We start from the raw sequence: 16,246 nt of genomic DNA, 5'->3' as shown, positions 1-16,246 counted from the left end.
TTGAGAGGGGGTCACCTTGAACACACAATTTTGGGTCTGGAAGCTGAAATCACCCTTAAAACAATTTTTTTTTTGGCTTCCCTAGTGGCTCAGTGGTAAAGAACCCGCTTGTCAATGCATGAGACACGGGTTCGATCCCTGATCCGGGAAGATCCCACAAGCTGCAAAGCAGCTAAGCCCGGGCGCCACAACTATTAAGCTAGAGCTCGAGAGCCAGGGAGCTCCACCTGGTGAGCCCACGCGCCTAGAGCCCGTGCTCCCCAAGAAGAGAAGCCACTGCAATGAGAAGCCCGTGCACTTCAATGAAGAGCGGCCCCCGCTTGCCACAACTGGAGAAAAGCCCAAGCAGCAGCAGAGACCCAGCATGGCCAAAAATACATACATCAATAACTAAAATTAAAAAAAAATTTTTAATTTGCTTATTTGGTTGTGTTGGGTCTCAGGTGTGGCTTGTGCGATCTAGTTCCCTGACCAGGGCTTGAACCCGAGTCTCTTGCATTGGAAGCATGGAGTGTTAGCCACTAGATCACCAGGTAAGTCCCCAGCCTTTGTTCTCAAAGAGTGATTTCTGAAATAACTTACAGTTTCTCCTCAAGCACAGCCCCCTTGGACTAGAAGGAAGCCAAGAGGAGAGACAGACAGTCCCCTACCCTCTCTTGAGATGGCTTCTCAAGGCAGACTGTGGCTCCTTTGCTGTGCTTAGTTGCTCAGTCATGTCCGATTCTTTGCGACCCCATGGACTGTAGCTCCCCAGGTTCCTTTGTCCATGGGGATTCTCCAGGCAAGAATACTGGAGTGGGTAGCCATTCCCTCCTCCAGGGGATCTTTCCAACCCACGGATCCAACCCAGGTCTCCTGCATTGCAGGAGGATTCTTTACCATCTCAGCCATCAGGGAAGCCCTTTACCCAAGAGCAATCTGCCAAAAAAAACAGGAGCCAGGGCAGACATGGAGGTGGCTGGGCACACCGGCGTGGAAAGAGGCCAGCAGATCCCTCTGCCTTTTTTTAATTTTAAAAGCATCTTAATGCATCCAATTCATGTCGGGCACTCGGGGATATAAAGAAAAATAAGACCCACTCCCCAGCCCTCCAGGAGTGGACACCACAGTTGGGGATGCCGACCTGTTCACCTGTCAGGCATTCGGGATAAACAGTTGTCTGAAAAGCAATTCTGAATTAAGCCAGGCTTCCCAATGCTTATTTAGCTGGTACTGAGGGGAGATGATGCTCTATAAATGTATTGATAAAGAGTGTGCACTATGGCAGCACACACACGAAAATCGCAACGATTCAGAGAAGATTAGCACGGCCCCTGCACGAGGATGACAGGCCAATTCGTTTGGCTTCCATATGTTTGGGTGGACCTAGAGACTGTCATACAGAGTGAAATAAGTCACGAAAAGAACAAATACTGTATAAAATCGCTTGTATATGGAATCTAGAAAAGCGACACAGAGGAGCTTATATGCCAAGCAGAAATAAGACACAGACCCAGAGAATGGACGTGTGAACTCAGGACAGGGGGGATGAGGGAGTGGAATGAATTGGGAGATTGGGGTTGACATATACACACTGCTATGTGTCAGATGACTAATGAGAGCCTATTGCACGGCACAGGTAACTCCACTCAAAGTTCTGTGGTGACTTAAGTGGGCAGGAAGTTCAAAAAAGCTAAAGCTATACGTATACATACAGTTGATTCTGTGGCCACCTGATGCGAAAAACTGACTCATTGGAAAAGATCCTGGTGCTGGAAAAGACTGAAGGCGGGAGAAGGGGAAGACAGAGGAGGAGATGATCAGATGGCATCACCAACTCGACGGGCACGAGTTTGAGTAAGCCCCGGCAGAAGCTGATGGACAGAGAAGCCTAGCATGCTGTCACCCATGGGGTTGCAAAGAGTCAGACACGACTGAGCAACTGAACTGAACAGCTGATTCACTTTGCTGTACAGCAGTGACAAACATAACTATATAAAGGAGCTATGCTGCTGCTGCTGCATCGCTTCAGTCGTGTCCGACTCTGCGCGACACCATAGACGGCAGCCTATACACCAATTAAAAAAAAAAGTACCTATAAAGAGTAAATGTTCTGTGAGATGTTTAGGCTTTAAAACGCTAACTGTGTGGAGGGGATCTTTTCAACGTTTATTCACTCCTTAGCAACTGGGAGGCAGAGAGACTCCCAGAAAGGCAGAGCTGGAATGTTAGCTTCTGGAAGCTTCTTTGGCCAACACTCTCATTTGACAGACAAGGGAGTTAAGGGTTGCAGAGGCCTCACTGGGCCCATTCAAAATCCCCAGAGCAAGTCAGAGCGCTCCAGCGATGGGATTCCGGAATCTGCCTCCAGGTTCCTTCCATCTCCCCAGGGCACCTCCCTGGCAAGGTGCGCCCTGGCCCTTTCTGTGCTCACACTCCATTCAGCGGGGCACACTGGGCCATGACAGCTGTCTCTCTCTTACTTCATATCTCGCACCAGACTGACCGATTGGTATTCTTCACAGGGAAGGGTCAGGACTGGGTAACTCTCTGAGACAATCAAGTGGGACACTAATCTGATTCACGCATTAGTCACTCAGTTGTGTCCAACTCTTTGCAACCCCATGGACTGTAGCCCACCAGGCTCCTCTGTCCATGGGATGTCTCAGGCAAGAATAGTGGAGTGGGTTGCTATTTCCTTTTCTACGGGATCTTCCCAACCCTGGGATCAAACCCTTGTCTACTGCGTCTTCTGCATTGCAGGCAGATTCTCTACCCGCTGAGCCATCTGGGAAGACACTAATAATGAAGGCTTTTCTTGGTTGGGTTTTCTTGACTCAGTAAAGCGACAAGGGAGTACAAGGGCAAGGTCTGGAGAGGCTCACCGTGGGCCAGGTTTCTGGGGTACCCGGTAGGGGTTCAATAGCCCCATCTTGCAGCAAAAGCCCTAATTCTAACCAAAGCATCTTCCATTAAAGACAGCTGCTTTCCCGTCACTGAAGAGCAGTACACGCTGTCAGTGACATTTCCCGAGGGCCTGACCTCTGCTGGGCATCGCCCTGACAGTACTGTGCTTCCTTGGCCTTCTAACCTGGTGGGTCTCCTGCACAGAGGGGCTGGGGTGGGATGGCTTCAAGACAGGTTATGCCAACCTGACTAGCTGTGGGGCAGCACCTTGCTGAACCCTGACAAGAAGCTTCCCAGCCCAGACAGAAACCCAGCCTCCCCCTGCCCTGTGCTCCGACCCAGCAAACACAAAGGCTTCCCCACTGGCAGCCTCTCCTCCGGCCTTTGGGGAATAGCCCTCTAGCACCTGGATTTGACTTCAAGAGCAGTTCCAGAGGGATCCACTGGCCAGAGTGCTGCCTGTACTTCTCTCCAAAGCCACAGACCTGGGACGGTGGCTGCCTAGTCGTCCTATCGTGCATGCTCAGTCGTGTCCAACTCTTTGTGACCTTTCCAACTGTAGCCCGCCAGGCATCTCTGTCCACGGGATTTTTCAGGCAAGAATACTGGAGTGGGTTGCCACTTCCTCCTCCAAGGGATCTTCCGGACCCAAGGATAGGACCTGCGGCTCCTGCCTTGCACGCGGATTCTTTACCCACTGAGCCATTGGGGAAGCTGAGGCTTCTGCCAACTCTGCGTTGGTGGCAGGGGGACTTGGTGAAAAGCCTCAAATCATCAGTTTCCTAACCCTGGGGTCCCCAACCTCAGGGATCTATTGCCTGATGATCAGAGGTGGAGCTGATTTAATAATAACAGAAATAAAGGGCATACTAAACGTAATGTGCTTGAACCATCCTGAAACCACCTCCTGCCCCATCTGTGGAAAAACTGTCTTCCATGAAACCAGTGCCTGTGCCAAAAAGGAACCACTGCCCTAGTTCTCCCTGACCTTCCCATATTCTTCCCTCTGGTTTGGGCTGAACCAGCTCACTCAAGAGGGTCATATTTCCATGGTAGAGCCCCTGTGTTGGCTTAAGGCCAACAGCTGCTGCCCAGATCGCTGTTCTGCTTTCATGCTCAGAGAAAGGCATTTGATCAGGTCCCCAAGGGCGTGGTCAGGGTGGCAAAGTGCAGGGCCAGCGTCTTTTGATGATACAAGGGAAAAGACCTCCGGTGCCCTGAGGAAACATCTCAAAGGAGAGTAACTTCAAAGGTCTTGGCAGTTCTGCAAAACTAAGTCACAGGAGAGGAGCGGGACCAGGCTGGATGGCCGCTGTGGTCCCTTTCACCCCGACGGGCTGTGGGCTCTGAAGCCAGCTGCTGCCAACCCACACTGTTCAGACCCTGTGGGGGCCTGACCAGCAGGGGAATGCCCGTTCCTGCAGCTGAGCAAGGATGCCTCGCCCTGACCTCCGTCCCCACAAGTTGATGCCCCTTGGGGTCAGTCTTCAGAACAACCTCCAAAAGGATATTTCTGGCATGTTTTTCCTTGACGGCTACTACCTGTGTATTAATGGCCTTGTTGATGCTGACAGTCTGAAAAACAAGAGGTGGGGGGGGAGGGGAAAGGAGGATGAGATGAATAAGCTTCTGACAGTGGCTGAGACCCTCCCAGACGCCCCGCCCCTTCCCCTCCCTCCAATGACTCCTCTCTCCCCGCAGACCCCCTTGTCCCCCTGTCCCCATGCAGGCCCGGCCCCCACCCCCCACCGTGGGGGGCAGAGGCGGGCAGCGCTCCCAGGCCAGCTGGCCCGGGCTGTCCTAAGGCAGCGGGCTTTGCTGCCTGGCATTGGCTGTGCCCAGCTGCTGCGCCCGCCTGCCACTCATTCACTTGGCACAACAACATGGCAATTAAAGCCTGCACAAAGGGATGTCTTTCATCCCCCGGGGAAACATTATTTCTCCGGGAGCAGGAGGAAGAGGCGCTGAGATCAGGGAGGGGCTGTGACTCAAAGACCATCCGGACGCGCACCCCCCCCAACTGGAACCTTCCATGGAGCCTCCCCTAGCTGGCTCGGGTCGACAGTGGTCACTCCTTTCTTGTCTCCCTGCTTTTGGGCACTTTCCAACTTCCAACCAAACTCCCTTTTATTTATAAGGCATGACAAATATTCACTCCTTTCCGGCTGTTTTCAAAATCGTAATTCTCTTTTGAAGTTAACAAAGCACATTGCACATATAAATATAATTTCTACACACACACACAGGACAGTATCAGGTAGCCTGGTTTTTGAAGTAACAGCCTTTTTCTGTTTTGCTCCCTTCCACAAATGTCATTCTATTCCAACTCATGTTAACAACCTGTTATGTACCCTATACATACACCCTACACACACCCCTGCGTGCGCGCACACACACACTCCCACATTCTGAAGGGTTAACTCTTGTCACTGTCCTATGAAACTGGGACTGTCATGCACAGACTTTTTTACATCGTGCTTGAAAATATCACTTGAAAATATCCCATGAAATGTTTTCCAAGTAAACTGGTAAAACTCTGGCTCATTCTTTAAAAAGATAAGAGAATATTCCACAGTGTGGGTGGATGTGATTTATAGCAACTGGTACTGGGAGGCAACTTATTTCCACTAAACTCTTTTAGTAAACATTCTTATACACATATCCTTATTAATTGATGCTTTCATTCCCAAGGAATAGAGTATAAGGGGTGAGATTACTGGCTCCACGTTTTTCATTTTTTAAACTTTCCATTCTGGAAAAGTCCAAGCACACACAAATGTAATGGTCCATCTAATAAGTCCTCATATAATCAGTCCCCAGCACCAACTATTATGAACTTGTAGCCAAACATGCTTTCTTCAGGATGAGGGGTCACAAACATTTCCTGTGAAGAGGCAGTTATTTCAGCCTTTGCAAGTCACATGGTCTCCATCACAACTGTTAACTCTGCCACTGGAGTGAAAAAGCAGCCTCAGAGATACAGAAATGAATGACTGTGACTGCATTCCAACAGAACTTTATTTACAAAACCAGGGGGTATCTGGATTTGGCCTGCGCCTCTGCTGTCCTGGGGCTTCTCTGGAGGCTCAGTGGTAAAGAATCCACCTGCCAATGCAGGAGAGGCCGGTTTGATGGGGTCAGGAAGATCCCCTGGAGAAGGAAATGGCAACCCACTCCAGTGTTCCTGTCTGGAGAATCCCACGGACTGGATAGTCCCATGGGGTCACAAAGAGTTGGATACGACTGAGCAAATTTCACTTCACTTCACAGCCAAATAAATAAATAAATAAAATACGAAGAAAATCTCAGGTGTTTATCACCATCTTTGGCAACATTAGGGCTTAAAAATTGTATTGCCCCAAATCTCCCGTTGAGGCAGCACTTGTGTCCTCTGGAGGCCCAGTGCTTCCAGCTCTCTCATCACAAGCCCTTCCTTGAAACTATTTCTTGCCTTCTGCTTCCAGGCCTGTCCCAGGCCGTTCCCTTTTCTTCAGACTTCCTCAGGCGAGTTACACACTTTCAACTAAGTTTCTGTCCTGGCTCTGACACAATGATGGGATCCTGGCTGCAGACAGACCTCAGGGCAAAGTGACCACATTTGCTGAGAGGTTAAAGGTTGCCTGTATTCATAAGGAATTATAAAGAAAGTGAAGTCACTCAGCCGTGTCCGACTCTTTGCGACCCCATGGACTGTAGACTACCAGGCTCCTCCGTCCATGGGATTTTTCCAGGCAAGAGTACTGGAGTGGGTTGCCATTTCCTTCTCCAGGTTATCTTCCCAACCCAGGGATCGAACACAGGTCTCCCGCATTGTAAGCAAGATGCTTTACCGTCTGAGCCACCAGGGAAGTCAAGGAATTATAAGGGACCTAATAAATGTAAGATGACAGTCAAAGACTCAAATCCAGGACGGTGTGACCTGGGTGTGGTCAGGTCCTAGAGGGTCGGTAGAGACAGCCAGCTGCACAGGCTGTGACGGAAAAAGAGAAATCCTTTATTGGCTGGAAATGCTAGAAACCGAGTCAGTGTCTCGAGAGAGGGCTGTGAGGGGTGGGGTTCAGATTTAGTCCACAAATATCTGTTTATACCAACGGATCAAAGACCAGTTGCCCAAATTTGTGGTCAGTATGAGCCTCGCTTACAAAACAAAGAAACAAACCCAAAACAACCTTTAAATTCCCTTAAGCCACATAAAAAAATATATCATGATTCTGTAACTTTAGCCTGTGTGTGTGAGAAAACTGAAAATGTTCTGTCCTGTGAAACTGGGATGCTGCTCAGGGAAACTGTAACAAAGGAAGAAGGGGGTTACCTGTCTGTCTCCCAGGTGTTCCCCTGCCACTCACTGACTTCTCTCACTGATGCCGCCTACGAACTTGTAGGGGCATCTATGACTGTTGCCCAGAAAGGCTAAGTTACCCACTTGCCCAAGGTCATACTTTTCAAGTGGCCAGATCCTGGAGCCCAGCTCCGGAAGAGCTTGGAACAAGAGGACCAGTTGGGCCATAGGGCCACACGTGTGCAAGGGCAGAAGTGGGGATAAAAGCAGAAGGGGAGGTGGCACTCAGTGGGGGTGGGGGTGGTCAATGGGCTTCATGCTGGGCAGGAAAGGATGGAAGCAGCTGGAGGAAGAGTTGAAGGAAGCAGCTACATATATATATTTTTGGCCATGTGGGATCTTAGTTCCCTGACCAGGGATCGAACCCACGCCCACTGCATTGACAGCTTGGAGTGTTAACCACGGGACCACCAGGGAAGTCCTGGAAGCAGCGATGAATAGCAGAGAAGTGAAGAAATGAAGCCCTCAACCTAAAGGGTGGACTTGAAAATGGAAAGAACTGGACGTAAGGTGGGCTATGGAACAAATACAATAGGACTGGCCTCTAGGAGCTCCCAGTTACAACAGAGGGGAGAACTGAAGATGCTGCAGAGGATTTGAGTGGGGCTGGTGACAGAACAAAGGCAGGCGTCTCAGACCGAGGGGTCACTGTAAGCAAGGACGAGAGGCCTCGGGAGGGGGCGGCAAGAAACAGCCATTTTTAAAAGAACAAGGACGTGAGCCAGAAGTAGCAGTGGTTATAATCATCCAGGTAAAGGCTATTAATGAGTGATCACTACCAGGCCCTGTGCTAGTAAGTACTGTGTATGAATTATCTCATTAAAGTCTTATACTCTACATCCTGTGAGGAGGTATTAGTATTAATCATCTCCATTTTACAGATGAGGAAATCAAGGCTTAGAAAGGCCAAATAAGGACTTCCCGGTAGTGAAAGTGTTCGTCACTTAGTAGTGTCTGATTCTTTTCGACCCTATTCCTCCATCCATGGAATTCTCCAGGTAAGAATACTGCAGTGGGTAGCCATTCCCTTCTCCAGGGGATCTTCCCAACCCAGGGATTGAACCCAGGTCTCTTGCATTGCAGGCGGATTCTTTACTGTCTGAGCCACCAGGGAAGACCTGGCTTAGCTGAGACTCCATACTCCCAATGCAGGGGGTCCCGGTTTGACCCCTGGTCAGGGAACTAGGGTTTGATCCCTGATCAAACTGATGGAACTGGGTTTGATCCCTGGTCACAGGCTTCCCTGGTGGCTCAGCTGGTAAAGAATCTGCCTGCAAGGCAGGAGACCTGGGTTCAATCCCTGGGTTGGGAAGATCTCCTGGAGAAAGGAAAGGTTACCCACTCCAGTATTCTGACCTGGAGAATTCCATGGACTCTATAGCCCATGGGGTCACAAAGAGTCAGACATGACTGAGAGACTTTCACTTTCAGGGACCTAGATTTGCAATTAAGACTCGGCGCAGGAAAATAAATATTTGGGTCGGGGTGGGGGAAGAACAAGTAAATCGCTAAGACCCCTCCACCAGCCAGTGGAGAGCTAGAACTCAGACTTGGAAGTGGGGCTCCACAGCTCAGACTCTGGATAACAAACCCCATACCAGCTACCCCCTCCACATCACAGACAAGGTCCACAGACTGGAGAAATGGGTGAAACTTCACAAGATGCAATCCAGCAGGTATAAAGGAAGTTCCCTATATTTAGGTCGAAAGAGGGCACAGGGGAGATATGACTCAGATCAGCACTTGTGAAAATGATTTAGGTGTTTTATTTGGCTGCTAACTTAATAAAAGCAACATTGTGGTGTGGCTGATCAAAATGCAAGTCTGAGTTCCGGATGTATTAAAAGGAGCACAGTGTTCAAAATGAGGGAGGGGATGGTTCTACCTCTCTATGAAGATAAATTCAAATGTAAAACACTATCTATTCACTGTTAGACTTTGTACATTATCAAGGAAACTGACAAACTAGACCATTTCTAGAAGAGAGTGATCTAGACTGGGATGCACATGGGGCCTGAAGAAACTTTAGAGGAATATCAATATTCTGAAAGGCGGATATGTGGAAGGGGGAATAACTCCAGGGATCAAAACTAGACCAACGGGTAGAAGTACTGTGAAGCGGTTTCTGGATAAGTTTAAAGCTGTCTCATAAAAGAGAGAATTTCCTATTATTAGAAGTATGCAAGTAGAACTTCCCTGGTGGTCCAGCAGCTACGAATCTGCCTGCCAGTGCAGGAGGCAAGGGTTTGATCCCTGGTCTGGGGAGATTCCACATGTGGCAGAGCAACTAAGCCCATGAGCCACAATTACCGAGCCCACATGCCTAGAGCCTGTGTTCTGAAACAAGAGAAGCCCCACTCGCTGCAACTAGAGAAAGCTTGCACACAGCAGCGAAGATCCAGCACAGCAAAAAACAAGTTTAAAAAAGAAGTATAGAGGCAAAGGCATGGAAACCTCTCTTTGTGGTTCAGTCCCTAAGTCGTGTCCAGCTCTTTGAGACCCACTGCACTGCCGTGTACCAGGATTCCCTGTCCTTCAGTCCTTCAATGGAGTTCGCTCCTGGAGTGTGCTCACATTCAAGTCCATTGAGTTGGTGATGCCATCCAACCATCTCATTCTCTGCCCCTTCTCCTCCTGCCTTCAATCTTTCCCGGGATCAGGGTCTTTTCCAGTGAGTCGGCTCTTCACGTCAGGTGGCCCTTTATTGGAGCTTCAGCTTCAGTTTTGATCTCCTTGCAGTCCAAGGGACTCTGAAGAGTCTTCTCCATACCACAATCCAAAAGCATCAATTCTTCGGCACTTCTTTGGGGTCCAACTCTCACATCCATACATGACTACTGGAAACACCATAGCTTTAACCATACAAAGCTTTGCCACTTTGTTGGCAAAGTGATGACTCTGCTTTTTAGTATCCTGTCGAGGCTTGTCATAGCTTTTCTTCCAAGAAGCAAGCATCTTTTATTTTCATGGCTGCAGTCATTGTCCACAGTGACTTTGGAGCCCAAGAAAAGAAAATCTGTCATTGATTCCATTTCCCCCCTTCTGTTTGCCATGAAGTGATGGGATCACATGCCATGATCTTAGTTTTTTGAATGTTGAGTTTTAAGCCAGTTTTTTCATTCTCCTCTTTCACCCTCATCAAGAAGCTATTTAGTTCCTCCTCACTTTCTGCTATTAGAGTGGTATCATTTGCATATCTCCCAGCAATCTTGATTCCAGCTCGTGATTCATCCAACTCGGCATTTCACACATGTACTCTGCATACGGGCTTCCCTGGTGGCTTAGCGGTAAAGAATCCACCTGCAATCCACCAGCAGCAGGAGACACAGGTTCGATCCCTGGGTCAGGAAGATCCCCTGGAGGAAGGCATGGCAACCCACTCCAGTATTATTCTTGCCTGGAGAATCCCATGGACAGAAGAGCCTGGCGGGCTACAGTCCACAGCATCACAAAGAGTTGAACATGACTGAAGTGACTTACCATGCAAGTACACACACTGCATGTAAGTTAAATCAACACGGTGACAATATACAGCCTTGTCATACTTTCCCAATTGTGAACCAGTCAGTTGTTCCATGTAAAGTTCTGTTGCTTCTTGACCCACAGACAGGTTTCTCAGGAGGCAGGTATGGTGGTCTGATATTCCCATTTCTTTTAAGAATTTTTCAGTTTTTTGTGATCCACACAGTCAAAGACTTTAGCATGGTCAATGAAGCAGAAGTAGATGTTTTTCTGGAATTCCCTTGCTTTCTCTATGATCCAATGAATATTGGCAATTTGCATCTCTCCTTTAGATTTGCCAGGCCACTTTGGCCAATAATTTTTTTAAATTAATTTTTATTGGAGTATACTTGCTTCACAATATTGTCTTAGTTTCTTGTACAGCAAAGTGAATCAGCCACACGCACACATACATTCCACTCTTTTTTAGACTTCCTTCCCATTTAGATCACCACAAAGCATCGATGGCCAATCCTTTATAGTTCATTCCTTTTTTCTTTTTGAATTCCCATTTTTCTTCATGCATTTGACAACAAGCATATCGTCTTACCTCCCGCACCGAGATTAAAATCCCAAGGGGGAGGACCCTGGCTTCTGCCCTCGTGGGCCCGCAGCTGCTAAGGCAGGACAGAGCCTTACTAATCATCAAATCATTAAGGACTTAATGACTGCTTCCTGGTGAGCCTGCTTCTAAAAAGCATCAGGAATGTGATTCATGGTCTTCTAAGGAAATCTGCTCTCTTTCCCCTCTCTCCTCTGAAGGAAATAATCGGGTTTGGGGCTGGGCGATGCCTGGGGGTGCCAAACCCCAGGCAGAGGGTGGGAAGTCTGGGGCTTCATTGCTCACCTCCGGCCCAGGTTAGAGAACATCCTCCAAGAACAGGCTGTTCTCCAGATTCCCCTGGAGTCACACAGGCCCTAAGATTGAGCAGCATCTCCCCTGAAAGAGCGGCATTGTACGCCACTTCCTGACCCAGCTGGCCCCTGTGTCCCAGGCTGGTTCCGGAGAGCCGATTATCAGAAGGCACGGCAGGAAGGGCCGCTTTCCCCCAGCCTACCCACCCCGCCCCCCCCACCGTCCTCTGCGCCCTCAGGACAGTGGCCGCCAACGGGAACTCTTCAGGCCGGCTTCTGTGGGGAGCCAGGCCTGGGCCGGGGCTGCGGGGGCAGCTGGCCACGGTCGGGTCACGCACACAGCTGCTGGCAGGGCCGAGCGCTCGGTCTGCCAAGGCTGGGCTGGCTCGCAAAGGTTCCATGGCAGGGGCAGGCACCGAGGATGTGCCCGGTGGGGGGGTAGGGGTGGGGTTGGCAGGCGGGGTGGCAGGTCCCCAAAGCCAGGGACGAGAGGGCCCACCGCCTGGGCCAAGTATAGGAAAACCGGAGACCAGGCAGGGCAGAAGGGAAAAGCAGGAAGTGGGACAGAAAGGAGACAGAAGGAATGACAAGGGCACGCAGTGGGTGGGAAGCATTTGCTCAGCAAAGCCACAGGTGGCCACCACTAAGGGCCTCGGGGATGCCCAGCACCGGGTCGGGGGTGGCCCACGCACTGCGACCCTCACCACATCAGGTTTGGAAGCTTGGGGTAAACAGATTAGGCAGGAGGTCCTGTTAATGCCTGTGACTTGGCCTGGTCCCTTATCTACCTCCTGTACCCCAGTCTGCCATCCTGCAAAAGTTTCCAGAATTTTTCCAAGTGCCCGATCCCGAGATGCAGGGAAGAAAGGATTCACAAAATCCCTCAGCTCTGTAACTGGTGAGACGTACAAACCAGTGTTGGCAGCAGGGTGGCCAGGGCTGTGAAACACCCAGAATAGCTGAAGAAACAAGCGTTCAAGGTGGAAAACACTGGGGAAGCCACACGAGTGTCCCTCCACAGAGGAGTACAGAACGAGGTGTATCTGCATAACAGAATATTATGCAGCTCTGAAAGGAAGGAAATCCTGACACCTGCTACAACATGGATGAGCCTCGGGGACATTAGGCTGAGTAAGATAAGCCAGTCACAAAAGGACAGACACTGCTGGATTCCACTTCTATGAGAAATCTAGCGGAGTCACGTTCAGAGAGAAATAGAACAGGTTGGCCAGGGGCTGCGAGGAGGGGGGACATGGACAGTTAAGGTTGGATGGGGACAGAGTTCCAGTTCCGGAAGACGAAGACGTTCTGGAGGTGGCTGGTGGTGATGGTCATGCAAAAATATGAAAGTACTCAATGCCACCACACTGGACACTTACAAGAGGTTAAAATAGTAAAATTTATGATATGGACATTTGAAAATATACATACTTATTTATCTATTTGGCTGTGCTGGGTCTTAGTGGGATCTTCGATCTTCGTTGTGGTATGTGGCATCTTTAGTCTCGGCATGCTTAGTTTTGGCCCGTGGGATCTAGCTCCCTGACCAGGGATCAAACCTGGGCCCCCTGCATTGGGAGCTCAGAGTCTTAGCCACTGGACCGCCAGGGAAGTCCCGGTATATACATTTTTACCATGATAAAAACACACAAAAAGAGGAACTGATGTATGCCACAACAGAGATGAACCTCAAATATGTGACGCGAAGATGCCAGACACAAAACGTCACATGTTGTACACTTACATGAAAGATCCAGACTAGGCAAATCCACAGGAACAGAAAGCAGATTGCTAACTGCCAGATTCAGGTAGGAGGAGGAACAGGGGAGCGACAGAACAGGTCCACTATTTCCTTCTGGAGTGATGAAAATCATGTGCTGAATTAGATAGCTGTGATGGTCATACAACATAAATGTATGAAATGCTACAGAACTACTACACTTGACATTGGTTGAGACGGGGAATTTTAATGTTATGTGTAAAACAAACTTTTTTTCTTTTTTTAAGGAAGGAAATACAGAAGGACTGTGATTTTGACCGAATATCTACTATAAGGAGGGCAGGGCTGCCGTCTAGGCTGTAAGACTGTGCTATATAAAGCCAGGTGGGTTTTTCCCAGGTGATGGGGATGATACATGTACCTGGACCAGCTGCCTGTGTGCAGGATACCATACTGGGGCCACTGGAGATGCGGGTGAAAGTGGATCTTGTCACTAAAGAGTTAACTGTTTCTAGGGAGATAAAGACCATCCTCTTCCTGTTCCTCTTCCTATTCTTTCCTTCCTTGTCCTGACTCTGCAATTTCACAAGAGAAAAGAAAGCAGCGTGGGTACACGGGTTACCTATGCCTGCGTGTGCAAGCAAGACCAGAAAGCTAAAGCCAAAATGAGACGGGAATTCCAGAAAACGTTTGGAGCCCCCCGAAAGGGCTACCTTATCACATGAAAAGTCAAAGAACAAGCAGGGAATGGGTGTGCTGCTTTCAGCAATGATGCGGCACTGATGACAAACGCCTATTTTTTGCTCCTGTCTTTTCTGTCCAGAATGATCCTTGAACTGAAAAAGTCAGAGTGTGTCGAGAGAGCAAACCCAAGGCGAGTCAGGAGTCTCCCCAGTGCTGTGTGAGCTCAAGCTTCCGACCAACACACAAGGCATTAAGACAGCAAGGGTTGGGAAGATCCCATGGAGGAGGAAATGGCAACCCACCCCAGTATTCTTGCCTGGAGAATCCCATGGACAGAGCAGCCTGACGGGCTATACAGTCCATGGGGTCGCAAAAGAGTCTGACACGTCTGAGAAACTAAACAACAACAAAGGTGATACACAAATACTCTGGGCATCATGGCGAGATCTTGGGGAAATGGACTGGTGCCCAAAGACCAGACATGGGTGAGGATAAAGGTGACTGACCGGATGAGAAGAAGGCAAAATTCCACACGTGATTCACAAGAGATTCCTCAAAGAAAAGGCAGCACCCATCACCCGGAGCCCACTTCCATTCTTGGAAGCAAGTCCTGTGAGACTGACTTCCTTTCCCCTTTAAGACATTAGGCCAGCATCTCAGGAAAACCAAGCAGATGTAGTGTGCGTCTGACTTTCCATTCTCGAGGATCTTCATACAGTCTCGCATAACATCTTGTAAATAAGGATGAGAAAGAATAGGGGCTACCGTGATGGGAAAGACGCACCACACCCCTAGCTGTATCCCTAAAGATCCCTGGAAATTTCCGACAGGCTCTGAGTCAGACCATCCAGCACAGGGGTGACTGAAGGGGGACCCCAATGCATCCTCCTGATGAGGGGAGGGAGCCAACAAGCTCTGCCTTCCCACCCTCATTCATCAGGACTACGGAAGAGTCCCCTTCAACCAGGCCATCTGCACATGCTCAGGCAAAGATCAGCATCCTCCCCACGCTTTGTCCCCCAGCCAAATGCAAACCCCTGTCTCCCACCAACGAGAGCAGCCCAGTGTCTCCCGTGGGGCTCAGCCACTCCGCACACCAGCTGCCTCCCCTCCCAGGGGAGGGCATCTATGACAACCGCGGGGTACCCACGAGGGCCTTCAGAAGGTCCCGGGATGGAGGGCATGAGGGTTAGATCCCGAGACACTGCGTCTCAGGGGAAAAGGCGATGCTGGCTCATCTTCCCTCTCCCCCACCTGCAGGCCACCATGGCTTCGGAAAGGCACGCCCTGCCCTCAACCCAGTTCTGTTTCTCTGGTCACAGAGGAAGACTCGTTCTGCTTTCTGAGTGACCTGAACTGCCACGCCGCCACGTTCACAGGGGTTGCACTGAGGACTCACGCGAGTCCCTCTTGGGGCCAGGAAGTGATGCCTTGGGCCGGCCCGTCCGACGCATCCCGGTCATTCAGGAGGGGCCGAGCCGGGCTCGAGTGGCCTTTCGCAATGGCCATGGCTTCCAGAGGGACAGCTGGTCTGCACAAGTGGAAACCCTGAGCTGTGTCTTTCCCCAAACCACCCGCATTGCTCAACTTCCTCTCCTCCCCTCACCATGCACTCTCCTCCACCCAGATTTCTAACCTGGAGGTTTGTTTTGCCTTTTCTCTTTCAGCAGCACAGGAGTGACTTTGCTCTGACTTTCCCAAGACACAGGGGTGGGGCATCGGGGAATGTGGGGGGTGAGGGGGTGTGGATGGCGGCAGAGCACAGGATCACCCTCCCCTGGCTCCGTGCCTCTCCCAGACCCCACTAAGAGTGTCTCTGTGTCTAATGAATGAGTCAGGGGGCACTCGGGACACCCCGCTAGTGCCAGAGCCTGCCACTTCCCCCATCCCCCAAACCTCTGCTTTTTTGTTCTATTTCTACAGCAAAATCCCCCGGAGAAGGGAACGGCTCCCCACTCCAGGAGAAGTGGGTATTCTCCGGGTATGCAGACCCGGAGAATTTCATGGACTGTATAGTCCATGGGGTCGCAAAGAGTTGGACACGACAGAGCAACTTTCAAAGCAAACTCACCTCCATATTACTCTAAAGCCTTCTCCCTCTACTCTCCTCTATCCCAGACACAAATATAGCAGCAAGAATAACTCCTGAGTCCTCCCAGCTGAGAAATCATGGGGTCACTGATCTCGTGAAATCAAAACTCTTTGATGAGGCTGCAGCAACACCCCCTCACGCCTCCTCCTTCAGCTTTATTTCTCACTTC

The 16,246-nt window shown here is 50.0% G+C and overlaps 1 protein-coding gene and 1 non-coding gene across 3 annotated transcripts in view; one reads left to right on the top strand and one right to left on the bottom strand.

The window, feature by feature from the left end:
- The window catches only part of HIP1 (huntingtin interacting protein 1), a 132,345-nt gene that overhangs the window by 44,328 nt on the left and 71,771 nt on the right, over positions 1-16,246 (bottom strand). For both annotated transcript variants that reach the window (XM_055410070.2, XM_055410071.2), the window contains exon 2: positions 4,398-4,461. In XM_055410070.2, coding sequence (XP_055266045.2) covers positions 4,398-4,461 — 64 coding nt within the window. The remainder of the gene's footprint in view (positions 1-4,397; positions 4,462-16,246) is intronic.
- On the top strand, positions 1,254-1,357 carry LOC129545848 (U6 spliceosomal RNA). The gene has a single exon (XR_008683777.2). It is a non-coding gene; the product is annotated as a U6 spliceosomal RNA (small nuclear RNA).

Source organism: Moschus berezovskii, chromosome 27, assembly GCF_049115385.1.
Source record: "Moschus berezovskii isolate FMDL1 chromosome 27, NW_MosBer_1.0, whole genome shotgun sequence".
Taxonomy (NCBI): Eukaryota; Metazoa; Chordata; class Mammalia; order Artiodactyla; family Moschidae; genus Moschus; species Moschus berezovskii.
This window is presented reverse-complemented; position numbering and strand designations above follow the sequence as displayed.